Below are 22,273 nucleotides of genomic sequence, written 5' to 3' on the forward strand. Positions count from 1 at the left end.
TCTAGAAAATGTTGATTCAAGTCCCTTGCTGTATTATAACACTGTATTTTCTTTTTTTTAAAAATTATTTTATTTTTTAAAATATTTTATTTTTTTTAGAGAAAGAGACAGAGAAGTAGAGAGTGAGAGAGAGAAAGAGCATAAGCAGAGAGAGGGGCAGAGGGAAAGGGAGAAGCAGACTCCCAACTGAGGAGGGAGCCCGACTTAGGGCTTCATGCTAGGACCTTGAGATCATGACCTAAGCTGAAGGCAGACTCTTAACCCACTGTGCCACCCAGACACCCGAAAATTTACCTATTTTATCTTAAGATTTGATTTATTTATTCATGAAAGACCTAGAGAGAGAGGCAGAGACACAGGCAGAGGGAGACGCAGGCTCCATGCAGGGAGCCCAACGGGGGACTCAATCCGGGGACTCCAGGATTGCGCCCTGGGCCAAAGGCAGGCACTAAACCGCTGCACCACCCAGGGATCCGCAAATTTACCTATTTTAAAGAGAGAGAGTGAGACTGTGAGCCAGCACAAACACGCAGGCATGCACACATGCAGTGGTGATGGGGGGGGGGAGGGAGAGAGTTTCATGCAGACTCCCCACAGGGCTGGATCCCACCACCCTGAGGTTCCTGACCTTAGCCAAAATCAAGAGTTGGACACTTAACCAGCTGAGCCACCCAGGTACCCCTCCTTTTCTTCCTTTTAGTTTATGAATTTGCCCTTATTGATAGCTATTTATTTTGTGATTTACAAAACTAAGTAGGCTCCTTGTGAACAATCAGAATGTAAACTCATGTTAAGGAGGTAATTAAGCATTTGAGTGTTAATTAAGCCGAACCCAGTTAGTGATTCAATTTACCCCTAATAAACATACCATGCCCTAAGTGTTTCAGGGAAGACAGGCGAAGAAGCCACATCTCGGACCATTTTCCTCAATCAAGAAGAAAATTGGGAGAAACCAGTAAATTACTTGGGGGTTATCCAGTTTCCAGCACTATCTTTTTTTTTTTTGAATATATATTTTTAAAGATTTTATTTATTCATGATAGAGAGAGAGAGAGAGAGAGAGAGAGAGGCAGAGGGAGAAGCAGGCTCCATGCGGGGAGCCCGACGCGGGACTCGATCCCAGGTCTCCAGGATCGCGCCCCGGGCCAAAGGCAGGCGCCAAACCGCTGCGCCACCCAGGGATCCCCTCCAGCACTATCTTAACTGGGGAAATAGCTGACGTAAAACTTTGAAGCTAAAAGGTTTTTTTTAAAAAAAGATCTTATTTATTCATGAGAGACCCAGGCAGAGGGAGAAGCAGGCTCCATGCAGGGAGCCCGACGTGGGGCCCGATCCGGGGTCTCCAGGCTCACGCCCTGGGTCAAAGGCGGGGGCGCTAAGCCGCAGAACCACCCGGGCTGCCCTGAAGCTCGGAGTTTTTAAAGTAGCTGTTTTAAGGTCCGCGCAGGAAATACCCTGAAACAGGCACGGAGCCATCTAGCGCGGAGTCTCCCTTCCTTTTCCTCTTCATCCTCAGGCAGTTCTTCCCTGGCTCTGCACAATTCTCGGTACGGTCAGACCTTTGGCCTCACCCAAGTCTCTTACTCAAGTTTGCCCCAACTGCCACGAGCTACCTCAGCGTTCGGCGGATGGGGGCCTCGATGCCCACGCGACTGTGCGGTCGCCCGTACCGAGGGCTCCGCGGCCGGGCGGGGGCGACCCCGGTACTCCCCCAGACCCAGACTCGGACCGAATCCAGAGGCCATTCCGGGGGTTACTCCAGGGCACGCAGCTCGCTTCCCAGAAAAACGCAGCCGTAACTCAAACCCTGCCCCCCGCCCTCCCCCCACCCCCCACGCTCCTGAACAGCTGAGCTAAGGCTTCACCGCCTTCGGGGCTTGTCCGCGCTCAAGCTCAGGCCCGAGGAGGAGCCCGCGCGGCGGGGCGGCGGCAAGCGGCCGGGCCCGCGCCCCGCGCCCCGCGCCCCGCGCCCCGCGCCCCGCGCCCCGCGCCCCCGCGCCCCGCAAGCGCCAGCGCACAGCCGCCGGCCCATTGTGCTCGGGGCTAGAAAGTCGCCTGCGGCTTGTGACGCAGACGCCAGGCCCCGCCCCGCGCATGACGCCAGCGTCAGGCCAGTCCCGGCATGCTCCGCGGCCGCCGGCGGTGGAGCGCAGACGAGCGGAATTTTTTCGCGTGAGCATCCCCTGCCCCGTCGCGCCGCTGTGCACCCCCGGGTCGGCGAGGGAGCCGCGTCCGGCCGTCGTCCGACCGCTCGCCCGTCAGTTTGAGCGCCCCTAGCCCTCCTGCGAGGGCGCCCCGGGACGGAAGCATCCACCAGCCTGTCGGCGCCCGCCGTTCTCGTGGTCGCCGTCGCCGTCGTCGTGGTGGTAGTCTCTGCCGTCGCCTGGGCCATGGCCAATTACATCCACGTCCCGCCCGGCTCCCCGGAGGTGCCCAAGTTGGACGTCACGGTGCAGGATCAGGAGGAGCAGCGCTGCCGGGAGGGGGCCCTCAGCCTCCTGCAGCACCTGCGGCCGCACTGGGACCCTCAGGAGGTGACCCTGCAGGTAACGCCCACCTCAGCACGGGGTCTCTCACAGCCCTGACTGGGCCGGGGCCGGGGCCTCCGGGGGTGGGGGTGGGGGCTCCGGGGGTGGGGGCTCCGGGGGTGGGGGTGGGGGCTCCGGGGGTCGGGGGCTCCCACAATCCCTCGATTCCCCGGTGATCGAGGGAGAGCCAACGGGAACGTCTTCTCCCTCGGTCCTTTGGGAAGTAAGTGACCGTGTGTTTCCTCCATCCCACGGACGAAGGTCACTCCCCCTTCCTTCACAATTGCTTTTTTTGGAGGTTGTCCTCAGGGCAAAATTTCTTTCTGGAAGCAGCGACGTAAGTGACGCACCCATTCATAACCGGGAAAATTCCTGTTGCTCGGTGCCCCTCCTCCCACTCCCCCAGCCCCTTCTCACTGCAGAAGGAGGGACCTTTTCCATCCCCCTTGCAAGGGGGTCCTCTTCGTTCGTCCCCAGTTACCTTCTCTCCTTCCGCAGATAATGCAGTAATTAATCCTTCTGATCTTTTCCTTTCCCTTCCCGCCCCTCCCCCCCTCGGCGGCGGTTTACTCCTATTGATGTCTCACCCTGCGTTTTATCTTCTCAAATCCTCGGATTGGCGAGAGTACTCGGTTTCAGAGTAATAACTGTGGTCATGCATTACTCGATTGGGTTCTAGGGTAGCACTTACACATATTTTATTCGAATCGATATTTCTGAATTTTTTTAGTCGCGTTAGTAAAATTAACCGTATTTGATGTTAGATGGATCAGTGTGCCATTGTATTCACAGGCAAAAATTAGGGGAAAAAGTCCTTAGGGATCTATGTGTTTTGTACTAACTTATTTCTAGTAAATTAAGATTTAGTACATACGACATTTATTTTGAATATTAATTTAACTTTCGGAGTTTCAGGATCTAGGACAATGAACCTCCATTTTCCTTGCGTGCACAAAATAGTCAGTAATTTTGAAAGCTGAGATATTTGGGCTTTGTTTCAAATAGGAGCAATACTGTAAGAAGTGGCCAAATTATCTGCTTTATTTTGTCGACTAATTTATTCAGCAGTGTTATCTGAATATTATCTCAGATTCTTTGCTAAAGTAGTCACCTATACAAAGATGAATAAAACGTGAACAGTGTTCTGGGGCCCAGAACGGTTCCTGACACTTGGGCTTTCACAAGTGTTAGTTTCAGTTCTTGTTGCGTAGAAGAGTTTTGAGCATATTAAAAGGACCCATGTGTTTTGGGAAAAAAAAAAATTGTTAGACAAAAATTTTGACATTTTAAGGGAGTGTTAGCTGACTAAACAACATAGGGAAGTCAGAATGATTTTCATGTGTAGTTAAAAAAATTAGTAATCTCTATTTCCTTTATTTTTTAAAATATTTTTTTATTCATGAGAGACACGGAGAGAGAGGCAGAGACACAGGCAGAGGGAGAAGCAGGCTCCCTGCGTGGAACCTGATGTGGGACCCCATCCCAGGACCCCAGCATCACAACCCAAGCCAAAGGCAGACGCTCAACTACTGAGCCACCCAGGCGCCCACTCTTCTTTCCTTTAATTAAGAAAGTTAAATTAATTGAAATTTCCAAAATTGAAACTTCCAAGTTGAAACTCTGAACTTCATTAGTTTATTATTCATTAACTTGTTTGTAGTTTATTACAGAAGAGTTTTATATTCATTAAAATGATTTCTATTCTGGCAGCCAATTATAAACTAAACAGATATTAATTAAAGACAGTGCTGCTTCATGGGAAACTTTGGTGCTGGCAAACTGCTACTTTTAACACAGAGACTTTAAAGTTTGAAAAGCTTTTGAAGATTGGTGTTTCCGTTTATGTATTTGTCTGTAGAACAGTAAATAACAGTTAACCCTGAGGTACCAATGTGCCAGGTTGTGAGTTAGGTGATGTATATATCTTATCATTTAATCCTACAAAGAACCATATTAGGGTAGATGCTTTTTTTTTTTTTTTTTAAGATTTTATTTATTTATTCATGAGAGAGAGGCAGAGGGAGAAGCAGGCTCCATCCAGGGAACCCGTTGTGGGACTCAATTCTAGGTCTCCAAGATCAGGCCCTGGGCTGAAGGCAGGCGTTAAACCACTGAGCAACCCGGGCTGCCCCCCGCCCCGCACCCCCCTTTTTTTTTTAATGAAACTCAGTGAAATAAAGCCAGGGTATAGGTAAAAAAGGGGAAAAAATGTAGTAACATCAAACTTTTTTGATGTCGGAAAGTACTTGGGATTGAATCCTACCTGTTATTCTGCAGCAACTTTTCACTTTTAAGACCTTTGGACTCATAATCCAAACTTACAATATGCTTGTCAGTGAAGGTAAATATTACTGCTTATTTTGCTGTAAGAATGATTATTAGAAATATAATTCTTAAAAAAAAAAAAAAAGAAATATAATTCTTCCCTGTGCAAGCAGTGCTTTTGATACAGAAGCTGAGACAACTATTACTCGAATTGGTAGTCATTCATTGGTGATTTCTCAACTTGAGAAAATCTGACTCCCATATTCTATCATTACAGACTCTTCTTTATGATGCTTTAGGATTTTTCTCTCTCTCTCTCCCTTTTTTTTAAAGATTTAATTTATTTATTAATGAGAGACATGGGGGTGGGGGCAGAGACACACAGGCAGAGGGAGAAGCAGGCTCCATGCAGGGAGCCCGGGACCCGATCCCGGGTCTCCAGGATCACACCCTGGGCTGAAGGCAGCGCTAAACCACTGAGCCACCTGGGCTGCCCTAGGATTTTTATTAGTAAATCTCAATGAGAATATTTCTTTTGAGATTTGCTTTTATTTCCTTTGAAGTATAAAGATAACAATTATACTTAACATTTCAGAAGGGGAGGTATGTATCATATAATCAACAGATTAATAAGGGTATATAGCTGGGGCACCTGGGTGGGTCAGTGGTTGAGTGTCTGCCTTTGGCTCAGGTCATGATACCTGGGTCCTGGAATCGAGTACCATATCGGGTACTCTTGCACGGAGCTTGCTTCTCCCCCTGCCTATGTCTCTGCCTCTCTCTCTGTGTCTCTCATGAATAAACAAATAATCTTTTTTTTAGAAAAAAGAGGGTATATAGCCTATTTCTTCAAAGAATTTTTTTTCTAAGATTTTTGTGTAATTAAAGTATGTTTTAAACATACCTTAGAAGTTTAGTAATACTTATTTTACCTGATGATTACTCATGAGCTAAACTATTCAGAACATACTGGAAAATCCAAAAGCAAACAAAAAAGACTGATTCAGTCAAAATGATACAGGGCCCAATCTTTACTCAAAACTTACACACACAAGGAATGCTGTATCTTTCAGATGGAATTTTAACAAGTTAATTTTTTTATTTTCCTATTCACACAAGATTGAAAAAAATTTTGAGAGGATTGTTGAGCTTTTTGGAGTGTACCCTAATGCTTAGCTACCCTAAGTTACTCTTCCTACTGGAAAGTAGATCCGAAACGACAGTACCAGTCACAGTGTTGTCCCCCCCCCCCCACAATGGTTTTTATTTCATAATATTTACTGAAGTTTTTTTAGTCTACTAGGGAGGATAAAATAATCATAATAGAGTGTTTTTGGAATGAACGTTCATATTCATGTTTAAAGACTACAGAAGAACATTTAAAAAGCATACTGTTTTTTTCCTGCTGTACTGCAAGTTTTTTTCATGTTTTTGGATGCATAGTTTTGTTATCCCTTTTTTTATTTTTGTGTTTGGTTGTGTAGCTACATAGCAGTTTTTATATCCCCTTCTCTTTATTTAGTTATGTTGGAGATGGTTGCTAAAATACCCTATTAACAAAACCTATAATATTTCTTATTTTGATATTGATATTTGATATTTAATATCTAATGTATTAAATGAAGAATCAAAACAAAAACATATACAGTTCTTTTGAACTATGTCTCCTTTAGTGGTTTTTTTTTTTTTTTAAGATTTTATTTATTCATGAGAGACCCAGAGAAAGGCAGAGACACAGGCAGAGAGAGAAGCAGGCTCCCTGCTAGGAGCCCAATGTGGGACTCGATCCCCTGGGATCGTGCCCTGAGCCGAAGTCAGACGCCCTACCGCTGAGCCACGCAGGCCTCCCAAAGAGGTTATAGTTTTTATTCAACATGACTTTTAATATCAGCAGTTAGGTCCAGTTTTCCATTTCCTATGCCGTTTCTTTTTGTGAGATTATCAGTGTTTTATAATAATGTATTTGATGGGTAGTAGGCCCTAATACTTTGTTGAGTATAGCTAAGAACAGATGTTTGATAGGCACCTCCTATTAAAGGTGTGTGTATATATTTTTTTTAAAGTAATCTCTACACCCACCATGGGCCTTGAACTCATGACACTGAGAGCAAGAGTCAGATGCCATACCAACTGAACTAGCTAAGCTCCCCAAAGATATGTAATGTTTGATAGACTACCATGTCTTTTTTTTTTTTTTTTTAAATATTTTCTTTATTCATGAGAGAAACAGAGAGAGAGAGACAGAGAGAGACAGAGACAGGCAGAGGGAGAAGCAGGCTCCATGTAGGGAGCCCGACGTGGGACTCGATCCCAGGTCTCCAGGATCACATCCTGGTCTGAAGGCAACGCTAAACCGCTGAGCCACCCGGGCTGCCCCCATGTCTTTTATTATGACTAAAATGTCAGAAAAGCCTAACATGTTAGTTCATTTTCAGGTATTTACAGCTGTGTGACTTGGACTAAAACAGCTTGACCTCTCTGGGGCCTCAGCATAATGTGGTGGAAAGAGGCTGGTTTTTGAATCCTGATAACCAGCCATTTGTACAACCTTTGGCAAGTTTTAAATCTGTGAAATGGGATTACTATTTACCTTGGAAAATAGGCTAGTAGAAAATAATAGAATTTTACTACTCTAACGCTTTACTACTAATGGTAATTTTACAACCAGCACCAGTTTTTACTACTTTACTACTAATAGAATATCCTGAGAAATACATAAAGTTATGCATAGTATATATTAGTACTACATACCTCCAACTCTTTCCCTCCCATCTCCCTCAGCAGCCCCTCCCATTTGTAAATGGGATACTTGATCCGAAAGAATTGTAAGCTCCTAAAATTCAGTAAATTTGTTATATATATATATATATATATATAGACATATACATATGTGTGTTTATATATTTTAAAAGCCTTATTTGTTTTAGAGAGGAAGAACTTGTGCATGTGTGAGTGAGGAGGGGGGCAGAGGGAGAGAGAATCCTAAGCAGACTCCACACCCAGCACTGAGCCCAATGCAGGGCTTGATGTCACACCCTGAAACCATAACCTGAGCCAAAATAAAGAGCCTGATGCTTAACCAACTGAGCCATCCATGTGCCCCCGATACATTTTTTTTTTTTTTTGTAGCAGGGATGATGCTGATTTTAAACAGCATTCTTTTGTACAACTAACTATAACAAGGTAAGCATGGGAAAATATAGGAGGGAAGGCTTGATGGAGGGGATACCTGAACTGAGCTTTGAAGGAAAGATGTGGTCAGATGGTGTGGGGAAACATTTCTGGGTAATGAAACCTAGTTTCACAAAGCTAGACTATGAGGGGAAAAAAAACAAAGGTAGGCTATGAGTATTTTGGGGGCAGAATGGAGTGTGAACAAGAAAAGAAGTGGGACTGATTTTTGAGAAAGGGAGTTGTTAGATATGAAGGTTTTGTGCTTCATTAAGGAGGTGGTATTTTATTATCTAGGATATAAGGGGAAGCCAGTGAATATTTTTAAGCAGGTGAGTTATATTGTATATTTTTTAGAGCAGTGGCAGACTATATTGAAGGCAGCAGTAGTTGAAGGAGATGTTTTGAATCGGGGAATAAGTGATCACCTAGGATATTGGTTTTGAAACTGGTGGTTACCCACACTAATTCGATGTTAAATCAATAAAGTGAATTGAAACCGCTACAATTTAAAAAGATGAGTTAAAATAGGATGTGATAGGATAGATCAGAGAGTCTCGCAAACAATGAAGTAAAGGCTGTTTAGTGAAGCTTGTTTTAGTTTCATATAAAAGTAGGTATTGAATTAGATGATAAATGTATATTTTTGTCTGCAATCACATTAAAAAATGAGAAAGACTTAGCCTAGGAGAGACTGTTAAATTAGTCCAGACAAGAGGTGCTGTGACCCAAATTAGGACAGCTGCCTTGGAGATGAAAATAAAGAACAGATTTGACATTTCAGAAAGTAAATATGCAGGACTTAATTGCTTGCAGGTGAGGGAAAAGGCAAGCTTAGGGTTTTTTTTTTTTCCCTTTATTTTTCTGTGGGTGACAAAAAATAGAGAAGTAATGGAAGATCTATGTTTAAGGAATCAGGTTATTTCTCATGATTTTGTCTTCTCAGGATTATTTTGCTTTTTGATAAAAAATATTTTTATGACCCTTTTATTTTTTAAAATTTTATTTATTTATTCATGAGAGACGCAGAGAGAGAGAAGCAGGCTCCATGCAGGGAGCCGGATGTGGGACTCGATCATGGGACTCCAGGATCACGCCCTGAGCTGAAGGCAGATGCTCAACCGCTGAGCCACCCAGGTGTCCCTGACCCTTTTAAAAGTCATGAGATACAGGGGTTCCTGGGTGGCTCAGTTGGTTAAGTGCCTGCCTTCTTCTCAGATCATCATCTCAGGGTCTTGGGATCGAGCCCCATGCCTCACGTCAGGCTCTCTGCTCAGTGGGAGCCTGCTTCTACTTCTCCCTCTGTCACTGTCTCTGCTTGTGCTTTCTCTCTCTGTCAAAAAAAAAAAAAAGTCATGACATACAATCAAGCATACAGGAAAATACATGAAATATAAATTTTTTTTTGCAGAACAAATACTGTGTAACCGAACCCTGGGAAAGAAAATATCCCCAATCCAGAATCTCTCTATTTTCCTTCCTGCTCCTAATCTCTCCCTCCCTCTAGTGGAAGTCACAATAGCAGGTTGTTTTTGTTTTTGTTTTTGTTTTTAAACTAACAGTATTTTGAATTAGTCATTTTTTTACAAGTCAGTACTACGAGAAAATAATATATTAAGTTTATTAATTTTCTTCTATAGGGAGCATGAACATGAAATAATTTAGTTTTACTAAACATTTCACAACACTGAAACTTTGAATAGGAAGAAAAAACCATTTTCTATTCGTATTTTATTAAAAAAATGGACCGTTTTTTATTACCTTATACTTCTGCCATACATATTTTACATAATTAGGATCATGCCACATGTACAATTTTGAGTTCCTGTTTTTCATCCTTTCACTTCTACATGCTTGTATGTTATTGACTATAATGTTTGATAGCTATAAACATATTTGGTCATGTTAAACATCATGTGACTTAATTATTAAAATGAAGCTTAAAAATAGCTAGAGTATAGAGTAGAAAACTACAAAGGCTCATATCCTATCTAAACCTGTTGATTTTGTTTAAAAAATATAAATAATATTGTTTAAAAAATAATATATACTCTTTATAAAATATTTAATACTTATACAAGGCTATAAGATGAAAAGTAGAAAGTTTAACTCCCTCAACTTCCAACTCATTCATTCTCCCTGTAGTAATTTTGTGAGCAATTTTTTGAACTTCCAAAAAATTAGATTATATGGATTTATTAGGGCACAAATTACCTATGTTAATAAATATCAATAAATATAATTATATTCCTTTTATATACACAACAAAGTTATTCTGTATCTTGCATTTTTAATTTTTTAAAAAAACTTTATTTATTTATTCATGAGAGACACAGAAAGAGAGAGGCAGAGAGACACAGGCTCCATGCAGTTGTAGGGCGGCTGATGTGGGACTGAAACCCTGGTCTCCAGGATCACGCTGTGGGCTGATGGTCGCGCTAAGCCACTGAGCCACTGGGGCCGCCCTGTATCTTGCATTTTAAAATAATGTATCTTAGACATCCTCCTGTGTCAGTATGTATAATCTGCCCCACATTTTTTAAAGAATTAATTTTTTTTGAGGGCATGTGCTGTGTACATGTTTGCACAAGGGGGGGGAGGGGTAGAGGGAGAGGGAGAATCTTAATATGACTACATGCTGATGGAGCCTGATGTGGGGCTTCATCTCACAACCCTGAGATCATGACCTGAGCAGAAAATGAGAGTTGGAGCCTCAAACGACTGAGCCACCCAGGTACCTCTGCCCCATGTTTTTTAAACATCATAGAATTGTTTTATTTTTTGCATATTAAAAATAGTATTGCATAAACTGCTTTTATATATATATATGTATAGTTTTTAAAGATTTTATTCATTTATTCATGAGAGACACACACAGAGAGAGAGAGAGAGAGAGAGAGAGAGAGAGAGAGAGAGGGGCAGAGACACAGGCAGAGGGAGAAGCAGGCTCCATGCAGGGAGCTCGATGTGGGACTTGGTCCCGGAGCCTCAGGATCACGCCCTGGGCCAAAGGCAGGCGCTAAACCGCTGGGCCACCGCGGCTGCCTCCCCCACCCCCCCTTTTTTTTAATGTTTAAGTAATTTCTACACCCAACGTGGGGCTTGAGCTCACAATCCTGAGATCAAGAGTCACATGCTCCTCTGATTGAGCCATCCAAGTGTCCCTAAACCTTATTAGTGGGATTAAAAGGTTAAAAACTATGTGCCAGTTAGGATCCTACAGAGAAACAGAATTTCATAAATATACTATATAGTCTTTGTTTCAAAGAATTGGCTCATAACAGTTGTAGAGGCTGATAAGTCTGAATTGTAGGGCAGGATAGTAGGTTAGAAACTTAGGAGTTGATGGTGTAGTATTTTTTTTTTTTTTAATTTATTTATTTGAGAGAGAGGGAAAGCGTCCCTGTGTACATGCAAGTCGGGGGAGAGGCAGAGGGATAGAATCTACAAGCAAGCTCCCTGCTGTGTGTGGAGCCCAGTGCGATGTGGAGCTCCATGGGGGGCTCTATGCTAGGCTTGATCCCACAACCCATAAAATCTTTATTTGAGCCAAAATCAAGAGTCAGATGCTTTGCCGAGTGAGCCACCCAGACGCCCCATGCTGCAGTCTTTTCTTTTTTTTCTTTTTGGATTTATTCATGAGAGACACAGAGAGAGGCAGAGACATAGGCAGAGGGAGAAGCAGGCTCCTCATTGGGAGCCTGATGAGGGACTCAATTCCAGGACCCCAAGATCATGACCTGCACCAAAGGCAGACTCTCACTCAGCCACTGAGCCACCCAGGTGCCTCTGATGCTGCAATCTGAAAGCAGATTTTTTTTTTTTTTTTAAGATTTTATTTATGAGAGACACAGGCAGAGGGAGAAGCAGGCTCCATGCAGGGAGCCCGATGTGGGACTCGATCCCGGGACTCCAGGATCGCACCCTGAGGCGAAGGCAGAGCCACCCAGGTGTCCCTTAAAGCAGATCTCTTCAGGAACACTTAAGAAACTTGCTTTACGTTACTTAAAGTGATTGGATGAGGCCCACCCATGTAAGGGTAGTTGTTAAGTACATCTACAAAATACTTTCACAGCTGTATCTAGATTAGTGTTTCATTGACTAACTGGGTATTATAGCCAATCCAAGTTGACACATAAAACTATCATGCCGTTTCTCACTTTAATATTGCCAAATTGTCATGAAAGGTGTGTTAATTCATAGTTCTCAACACGGTATTGGAGAGTACATTTTTCCTTATACCTTGTCCAATCTGATACAAAATTAAAAAATTTTTGTTAGTGGGATGCACAAAAATAGTATTGTTCATTACATTCTTTTTGTTATTTTGGAAGATGATGGAACCCAATGACTTTTTTTTCCCCACAAAACAGTTAACTGATAGGTATTAATTTCCACCTTTCTAGGATTTTTGTTTGTGTAGTAACTGTTATCTTAATTGAAACTTTTTATTTTATTGACCTGAAAGAGTTTATTCATTTAAATTCAGTAATTAGTTATCCTAGATCATAAATGTATGTCAAAACAGGTTCCCTGCTTGGTATCTTTTTTTTTTTTTTTAAGATTTTATTTATTCATGGGAGACTGAGAGCGAGAGAGTGAGGCAGAGATATAGGTGGAGGGAGAAGCAAGTTCCATGCAGGGAGCCTGATGGTGGACTCAATCCTGGGACTCTGGGATCATGCCCTAAGCTAAAGGCAGACGCTCAACTGCCGAGCCACCCAGGTGTCCCTCTGCTTGGTATCTTAAATCATCCTTAGGATTAAAGAGATTTCAAGAGTGACTAAGTAGAGTTTAATACTTTTACCACCTCAGGGTTTGTAGTTGTAGGACAGTGTCACATACTGAAAGAAGGTATTGGACTGTATTTTGTGGGTCTCAAAATGACCTTTAAGTTTATTGATGTCACTTTAGCTTCTAAGGTGTCATTAAAGCTATAAACTCTTTTTGCCCACCAGGTGTTCTATATTGCTGTAAATAGCATCTGTGGCAGGTTTGGGCAATTTTGTAAGTTCCCAGTTGGTATGGTCCATTAGTCCAGACTGCAGGGTAAATTTATGTGTCTTCTATTTTATAAAGCTAAAGGAAGCATTTCTACAAAACAATCTAATCAGTAATACATTCTGGCAGAGGAGACAAAATCACCTCATATATCTGTTCCAACACTAATTTGCATCCAAAATTTTCTCATCAACAGTAGCATCCCCGTATCTCAAGTTTTACCTATTGTTCCTTTTAGAGTCTCTGATGAAGGTGTTAGCTTCAATGCATCGGGCTTCCATGTCAAGGAGTCTCAAAAAGGTTTCTTCTCTCCAGCTCTAGGCCATTTTACCCACAAATGTTCATTTGGTCTCGGGTCTCTGGCTCCTGAGGGTTAAGATTCTACCTTCACAGTCATTTTTCATCTTTGATTGATCTGTTGACTATCCCCAGGTTGATGGCACATGCTTAATATCATAGTTTTTTTCATCTTTGTGTTTTTTTTTTTTTTAAGAGTTTATTTATTCATGAGAGATAGAGAGAGAGAGGCAGAGACATAGGCAGAGGAAGAAGCAGGCTCCTCTCAGGGAGCCCGACGCAGGACTTGATCCCCAGGCTCCAGGATCACACGCTGAGCCGAAGGCAGACTCTTAACTGCTGAGCCACCCAGGTGTCCCTGTGTTCTGGCTTTTTAAGGTCTCCAAACTAGAGTAAATAGAGTAGATTTGTGAGGGGCCTTTCAATATTGGGAGACTGAGTAGCAGCTCCTATCAGTCCATTCATTATCTGATGATGATGGGTTAAAAACTTTTGCTTCAACTTTATCAATATCTGCTTTATTTATCTGGTTTTTCAGTAACCACTAAAACCTTCCATTCTACTGGGGCAAGTAGATTTGCCATCTCCTTTGTCTTTTCTGCTTGTTAGTGAACCATCTAATTTTTTGGTATCATTCCTGACCTATGACGGGAAGCTTGAGACAGCAACTCTGATCCAACATCCTGAACAGTTTCTTTTGTTGGTAAAAGTAAAGTTACATGGGGGACCCATGTATGTAGTAGGAGTAATTTTTATACACAGTATTCACCATGACCTGGGGATGGGATATATTAAGTGGTTGAATATCTTGGTCACTATAAAGCAAATCTAGTATGGCCTGCATGTACAGCATATCAGCCACTTCATCTGGACTATTCCACTTTGCATGCAAAGGACAGGACAGTTCCTCTTCTCAGGATAAACAAACTTTCTAGCCACTTCATTCATTGTACAAGGCTAGTCCTCTTGTTTGGGTTAATCATTGCCATTAAGGACTAACAGTAGTGAGCTGTGGATCCTGTATTGTCACAAACGTGCCATGGTCTTCAAACCATAGACTGCTTCTACTTTAACCATTCTTTTTTAAAATTTATTTTAAGGATTTTTGTATATTTGAGAGAGAATGTGAGCAAGCACAAGCAGGGGGAGCTACGGAGGGGGAGAAGCAGGCTAACTTAACCATTCTTACGAGTCATATTAATAAAGGTATTTTTTAGGGGTGCCTGGGTGGCACAGTTGGTTAAGTGTCTGCCTTCAGCTTGTCATGATCCCAGGGTCCTGGGATTGAGCCCCACTTTGGGCTCCCTGCTCAGTGGGGAGCCTGCTTCTCCCTCTCCCTCTGCCATTCCCCCTGCTTGTGCTCCTGTGCTCTCTCTGTCAAATAAATAAAATCTCTAAAAAAATTAAAAAAAAAACAAAAAGGTTTTTTAGGGAGCTAGCTATCTTGAGCCATTAAATGAGACAACTTTTACACTATATCCCCTGGTTTTATTAGTTTCCTGATTTTGTTTCCTTGCCTCCTGAATCATTTTGGTAAACAGCTGTAAATTTGCTGTTCAGCATGATTTTGTCCTTTATGATGGTTTTGAGGTTAGCAACTTGATGGTGCACTGGACCAGTTGGAATCTGGGTCCGTGTAACGTCACAATCCACCCTAAAAGTGTCTGGCTTTCTGTTCTAGGTAGTATGCTAACAATAGCCAGCGAATTGTACATTTAGGCAATTTCTCATTTTGCATTTTATTGTGGATTCAGTGACTAAACTCCTCTGAGGTTGGATCTGTCATTGCTAGGTTCCATTTATTTTTACCTCCTGTAACAGATGGCAGCATGCCTACTGTTTAATACTATGGGTGATTTGGCAAACACCTGGCATCAGTGATTTATCATCCTCTAACCTTTTTTTTCCCCCAAATGATGCTTTAGCAATATTATAGTGAGTCTAGGATTATACTAGTGAACTTGAGGTAGGTTTTGATATCCTTGAAACAGATTAAGACCTGTTCTGCCATTGTGACTTTGGATAAGTAAGGGAATTTACCTAGGCCATAGATTCTCATTCTACAAATTGATCATTTCTAAGGTATTTTACAATCAGTTTATATATAAGCAAACATATATTGAATATGCTGTGTTCTAGGCCCTTGTTTCTCAACCCTTTTTTTTTTGTTTCTCAACCCTTTTAATAATTTCTCCCTAAACAGAAAGTTTAAATTAAAAATTTTATTGATTTCTATCTAACAGAAATTATGTACCGAAGAATAAGATTTTGTCAGGATTGCGTTTTGATGAGCCACAAACCATTGTAATAACTAAGATTTTTTTTTTGCTTCTTTGTTATTGATAGCTGTGTTGAGAATGCATGTAATAGAGTAAGAAATTTTATTTCATTTCATAGATATATGTATCCTTTGACTTAGATGTAGTTACATCCTGACACCCACTGTAAGTCAGATATCCTAAATCAAAATGCATTTTACACACTAAGTCAAAGATATCCTAAATCGAAATGCATTTTACACACGTAACCAACTGAGCCTCATAGCTTAGCCTAGCCGACTTTAAATATGCCCAGAACACTGATATTTGCCTGCAGTTGGACAAAAATCATCTAACACAGGCCTATTTTATAATAAACTGTTGAATATTTTATGTTATTTATTGAATATGGTACTGAAAGTGAAAAACAGAATGGTTGTATGGGTATAGAATGGTTATTTATGTACTGGTTGTTTGTTCTCATAATCCTGTGGCTGGTTGAGAGCTGGAGCTGCTTTTGCCCATAGTCATGAGAGAGGATCATACTGTATATTGCCAATCCTAAATTCACATTCAGGGTATGGTTTTACTGAATGCATATTGCTTTTACACCATTGTAAAGTTGGAAAATTGTAAGTCAGACTATCCTAAGTTGGGGACCATCTGTCTGTCTATATCTATACCTCTTCTTTAAAATACTAAGGTAGAAATTAGAGAAAGTGCAAAAGTACTTGTATATTTATTTTCAGTTTTTAAAACTATAAAGCTTTGGGGAATTTTCTTTAAGATTACCTAGAGCTGAAGGTAATGAGAAGGTTATGTGAAGGTACATTCTTCCTGATGTGGATGTCACATTAACTCTAATAACAGTCTGTTTGATGTTAAGTTATACACATAATAAAAAGCACACATTATCAAGTGTAGAACCTGACTAATTGCTGTAGGTGTTGATATGTTGTATATTTACTGCATTCCTTGGTATAGGATTCTGATTTGTTCTTTAAAATTGCCTTGACTGTTCTTTTTAAATTGCCATATAAATTGCAGACTTAGCTTTTCAATTTTCACAAAAAGAAACTGAATGAGAGTTTGATACTTTGTGGCATCTATAGATATTTGATAAGTAAAAATCATTAATATTGTCTTAAAATCCATAAACAAGGAATATTCCATTTATTTAGTCCTTTTATTTCTCTCAAAAAAATTTTTTTTAAGTAAACTCTACTCCCAATGTGGGGCTCAAACTCATGACCCCGAGATCAAGAGTTGCATGCCTTACAGCCTGAGCCAGCAGGCACCCCTTCTCAGACTTTTGAAGTTTTCTTTTCTTTTTTTTTTTTAAGGTTTTATTTATTTATTCATGAGAGAGAGGGGGGGGTTGGGGCAGAGACACAGGCAGAGGGAGAAGTGGGCTCCATGCAGGGAGCCTGATGTTGGGACTTGATCCTGGGACTCCAAGATCATGCCCTGGGCTGAAGGCAGACGCTCAACCACTGAGCCACCCGGGCGTCTCAGACTTTTGAAGTTTTCAGTGTGGTGGTCTTGCATGTTTCATTTGATTTTTCTTTTTCCCCCTAGGAATTTGATGTTTTTTGATATTATTATAAAAGGTATAATTAAAAAAATGAATTGTTGGTATATAGAAATTCAATCTATTGTTATGTATTGAAATTTTCAAACATGAGTTCTAATGTTTAATGTATATGCTTTTTGTATTTTCCCTGTGTCTGCAAATGATGATACATATATTTTTTCTCTTTCCTATTCTTCCTTTATTTTTATTTATTTATTATTTTTTTTTTGCCTTACTGCACTGGCTAGGATGTCCAGCACAATGTTGAAATAAAAGGTGATAGTGAGCATCCTTAACATGTTCCCAATCTCAGGGGGAGAATGCTTTCAGTAATTTATTATGAGGTATGATGATGTCTGTAGGTTTTCTTTGGATACTCTGTCAGATTAAGGAAATTTCCTCTTTATGTATGTAAGTATGTATGTGTTTTTAAGTAATCTCTGCACCCCGTGTGAGTTCCAACTCACAACCTTGAGATCAAATTGTATGTTCTATGGACTGAGCCAGCTAGGGGCTCCAAGGAAGTTTTCATCTTATTTTTAGTTTGCAAATGTTTTAATCATACATGGGTATTGAATTTTTCATATGCTTTTTTTTTTTTTTGCATCTCATGATGATTACATATTTTCTTTTCTTTTTTTTTTAATTTGTTTATGATAGTCACACACACATACAGAGAGAGAGAGAGAGGCAGAGACACAGGCAGAGGGAGAAGCAGGCTCCATGCACCGGGAGCCCGACGTGGGATTCGATCCCGGGTCTCCAGGATCGCGCCCTGGGCCAAAGGCAGGCGCCAAACCACTGCGCCACCCAGGGATCCCTGATTACATATTTTCCTTCAAATTTCTGTTATTAAGCTGAATAACATTGATTTTTTTAAAAAATTGAATGTTAAAAGTCTTTGCTTACATAGAGTAAGCCCCATTTGGTTCCGATTTGTTCTTTTTTTTATATTGTATTAGTTACTAATATTTAAAAAACATTTTTGTTTATTTACATAATCTCTATACAATGGGGCTCAAAATCACTACCCTGAGATCAAGAGTCTCACCCTCTTTTGACTGAGCTAGCTAGATGCCCCTAGTTAATATTTTGATTAGGATTTTTGCAACTATTTTCTTGTAATGTCCTTGGCATGTTTTGGCATCTTATTAACTGTTTTCTTTTTCTTACTTGGAAGTTATCAACATTATCTTTAAAAAGAACAATTTTGATTGTTGAGTTCTATTTCTATTTTATTGATAATTTTGCCCTTTTATTTTCTTCCTAATCTTTTTTTTTTTTTTTTTAAGATTAACTGGCTGTTATTTTTCTAGTTTTTTTAAGCTGGAAGCTTATGTCACCAGTTTTCTGCCTTTATTTATTTTTTTATTTTATTTTATTTTTTTCTACTTTTATTTTTTAAAGGATTTTATTTGACAGAGAGATATAGCACAAGCAGGGGGAGTGGCTGAGGGGGAGGGAGAGGAAGAGGGAGAACGAGAAGCAGGAGCAGGCTCCAACTGAGCAGAGAGCCTGATGTGGGCTTGATCCCAGGGCCTTGGGAATATGACCTGAGCCAAAGGCAGGTGCTTAACCAATTTAGCCACCCAGGCTCCCCATCTTTTTTTTTTTCTCTTCATATTTTCATTTACGTGACCCTGAAAGTGCCCACAAGTTTTGAAATATTTTTATCATCATTCACTTCAGAATGTTTTCTAATTATCTTTTTTTCTTCATCCCATGGATTAATTACATACTCATTATTGCTTCATTTCAAATGAATGGGAGAGTTTTAAAGTCTTTTTTTCTTTTTTTTAAATAGATTGATTTGAGAGAGATAACGTGTGTGTGCACATGCATGACCAAGGGGGAGGGGTAGAGGGAGAAGCAGACTCTGCTGAGCAGAGAGCCTGATGCAGACCTCCATCCCAGGACCCTGGGATCATGACCTGAGCCACCCAGGGGCCCTAAAGTCTTTACTGTGGTAAAAAACAACATAAAACTTACTATTTTAATCATTTTTATTTGGGATATGTATAAGTTAATGTGCAGTTTGTGTTATTGATGTCTAGCACATATTGTAGTCTGAGAAAATATTCTGATTTTTGATGTTTATTGAGGCTTGTTTATAATCAGGCTTATAGTCAGTTTTGCTAATACTTCATGTAGGCTTTATTATTATTATTATCATTGGATACAGAGTTCTGTGTATGTCAAGGAAGTTGGGGTTTTGATTCTGTTGTTTAGATCACTTGTATGTGTAATGATTTTTGTCTGTTTTTAAAAATATCAGCTCTTGAGAAGTGTACTTAAGATTCAACCAATTATCCAATTAGTTTGTCAGTTTTTTCTAAATATATTTTGAAGCTGTGTTACTGGATGCATTACATATCTAGAATTGTTACATCTTCTTCCTGGATCCATTTTTTTTCATTATTATAAAATGTCTGTTTATTTCCCAGAACATATTGCTAAGACTATTTTGTTTAATATGGTGTAAATACGTCAGCTTTCTTTTGCATGTCTCTTGTAAAAGCAGCATATATAAATATGTATTTTTCACAGTGTTTTAAATGGATTTTGTTCTTTCACATTTAGTGTAACTACTTAATGAGTTAAGCTCTCTCAAAGAAAGTTTTTCTTCTTTTTTTCTTTTTAAAAGGTTTTATTTTTTCATGAGAGACACACAGAGAGAGAGAGAGAGAGAGAGGCAGAGAGGCAGAGACGCAGAGACGGGCTGAGGGAGAAGCAGGCTCCAGGCAGAGGGCCTGACATGGCACTCAATTCTGGGGCTCTAGGATCAGGCCCTGGGCCTGAGGTGGCGCTAAACCGCTGAGCCACCCGGGCTGCCCAAGAAACAATTTTTTTTTTTCTACCCCAAGAAACAAGTTTTAAGAATTATCTAGGAACAGAACTTTGTGTGTGGGGGCTGGAGAGGGGAGGGGTCAAAGATGACTCTCAGAAATTTGCTTGAGTACATGGAAAATAAAACGAATGGGTACTATTACCATTACATGTTTCATCTGTGGTTCTAAACAATTTTGTTATATGTGTTGATATTGTTTTCTTTGTATTTCTTGGGTTCAGGCTTACTGAACTTCTTGAATATTTCAGTGTATAGATTTTCATCTAATTTGGATAAATTTTGGCCATTAAAATATTTTTTTTCTCTTTTCTCCATTGGGGGATAGAAATTCTCTTTGCTCATGGAAACACTGCTCACTCACTCATGCTCACTTGCTCTGTAGTTTAGCTAGTTTTTTTTCTTTTCCCCTCTTGTGTTCTGTTTTCTATTTCTGTGTTCTGTTCTAGTTTCTATTGCTCTTTTTTTTTTTTAAGATTTTATTTATTCATTCATGAGAGACAGAGAGAGAGAGGCAGAAAACAGAGAGAAGCAGGTTCCATGCAGAGAGCCCGATGTAGGACTTGATCCCAGGACCCCAAGATCATGCCCTTGGCTGTAGTCAGGCGCTCAACTGCTGAGCCACCAGGCATCCCTTTATTGCTTTTTCTTCAAGTTTGCGTTTTTGGGGGCAATATCTAACCTACTGCTAAATCTGTCTAGTGCATTTCTCTCCTTAGATGTCTTGAGTTGCTTGATTTGGGTCTTTTTTTATATGCAATGTCTCTGCATAACTTTTGGTTATATAATATAAAATATATTTGTAGAATACAGATTTAATGTCTGCTGAGTCTAACATTTATGTCAGTTCTGGTTGGTTTCGATTAATTGATCCCCCCCTTCCCTTCATGAGTATATTTTTCTGCCTTTTTTGCATGCCTAGTAATCTTCACTTGGATGTCAGACATTGTAAATTTTTACCTTGTTAAGTACTGAATAGTTTTTGTAGTTATTTGGGAATACTTTGAGTCTTTCGGGTCTTTAAGGTTTGTTAGGTGGGACCAGTGTAGCTTAGAGTCTAGGCTAATCTGTAAACCTGTAACATAGTTTTTTTTTTTTTTTTAAGGGTTTTATTTATTTATTCATGAGAGATAGAGAGAGAAAGAGAGAAGCAGAAGCAGAGACAAGGGCAGAGGGAGAAGCAGGCTCCATGCAGGGAGCCGGATGTGGGACTCGATCCTAGGACTCCAGGATCACGCCCTAAGCCAAAGGCAGACGCCCAACTGCTGAGCCACCCGGGGTCCCTGTAACATACATTTTGTCTTAACTCACTCTTCTGTTGTGAATTCTTCGTCTTTTATTAAAATGTAAATATGGAGTTTTCTACATGCATAGAACATGCATGTTAAGATCTTTGTGTATGCCAGTCACTGTTTTAAAGCTTTTATGTGTATTAAGTCATTAATCCTCATAACGTTATGAAATAGATTCCAGTATGTTAATATTATATATAAGGAGAATGAAGCACATAGGGATTAAGTGACTTCCCTAAGGTTATGCAGCCTGTAGATAATACAGCTAGAATTCAGACTCAAAGAAGTCTTGCTTTGTAGCTCATCATCTGAGTTAGTACTATCCTAAATACTTGATAAACAGTGCAGGATAATTAAAAGGAGCTCCATGAGATTTCTATTAGTTTTGTCCCACCTTTATTGAGATGAAATTTTTACATTTCCCCCATTTTTAAAAAATATTTTATTTATTTGAGAGAGAGAGAGAGAGAGCGAGAGAGAGAATGAGGAGGGGGGAGGGAAGTGGGAGAAGCAGAGGCCCTGCTGAGTAGGGAGCCCAACACAACTCGGGGCTGTATCCCAGGACCCTGAGATCATGACCAGAGCCAAAGGCAGATGCATAACTGACTGAACCACCCAGGTGCCCCAACATTTGATATTTCTAGTATATATCTACTACAGTATATATATCTAGTATGTATCTAGTATATATTATTGTATATTTCAGAAGGTTCAGCACATTGAATTTCTTGTTGGTATAAATGCGGAGTGGGAACCATTGGAGGGCAAAAAACCATTATCTTTCTATCTTTAAAGCCAGTGTTCTCCAGTGACCATCAGGAACACACTGATAGCTGAACATGTTGTGTTTAGGAGAAAGCTTGTATCACTCAGAATGGTAGGGATCTAAGTGGGTGTTAGAAAGAACTTATTATAAAAAAAAAAAAAGAACTTATTATAGAATTTGGGCTTGCTGATTTGGGAGAGTGTCAAGGAAGCAGGCTTTCCTCTGGATTAAGTCTGTCAGGAAGAAAGTGGGGCAAGTCTATGACTGGATATCTTAA

General features: G+C 40.4%; 1 protein-coding gene across 1 annotated transcript in view; it reads left to right on the forward strand.

Annotated features, from left to right (window-relative positions):
• Positions 1-2,139: 2,139 nt before the first annotated feature.
• Positions 2,140-22,273, forward strand: part of ETNK1 (ethanolamine kinase 1) — a 64,614-nt gene continuing 44,480 nt past the window's right edge. Inside the window, exon 1 of the mRNA XM_055318660.1 lies at positions 2,140-2,546. Within this exon, the coding sequence (XP_055174635.1) occupies positions 2,391-2,546 (156 nt within the window). The 5' untranslated portion in view covers positions 2,140-2,390. The remainder of the gene's footprint in view (positions 2,547-22,273) is intronic.

Source organism: Nyctereutes procyonoides, unplaced genomic scaffold, assembly GCF_905146905.1.
Source record: "Nyctereutes procyonoides isolate TBG_1078 unplaced genomic scaffold, NYPRO_anot_genome, whole genome shotgun sequence".
In the NCBI taxonomy this organism is placed as follows: Eukaryota; Metazoa; Chordata; class Mammalia; order Carnivora; family Canidae; genus Nyctereutes; species Nyctereutes procyonoides.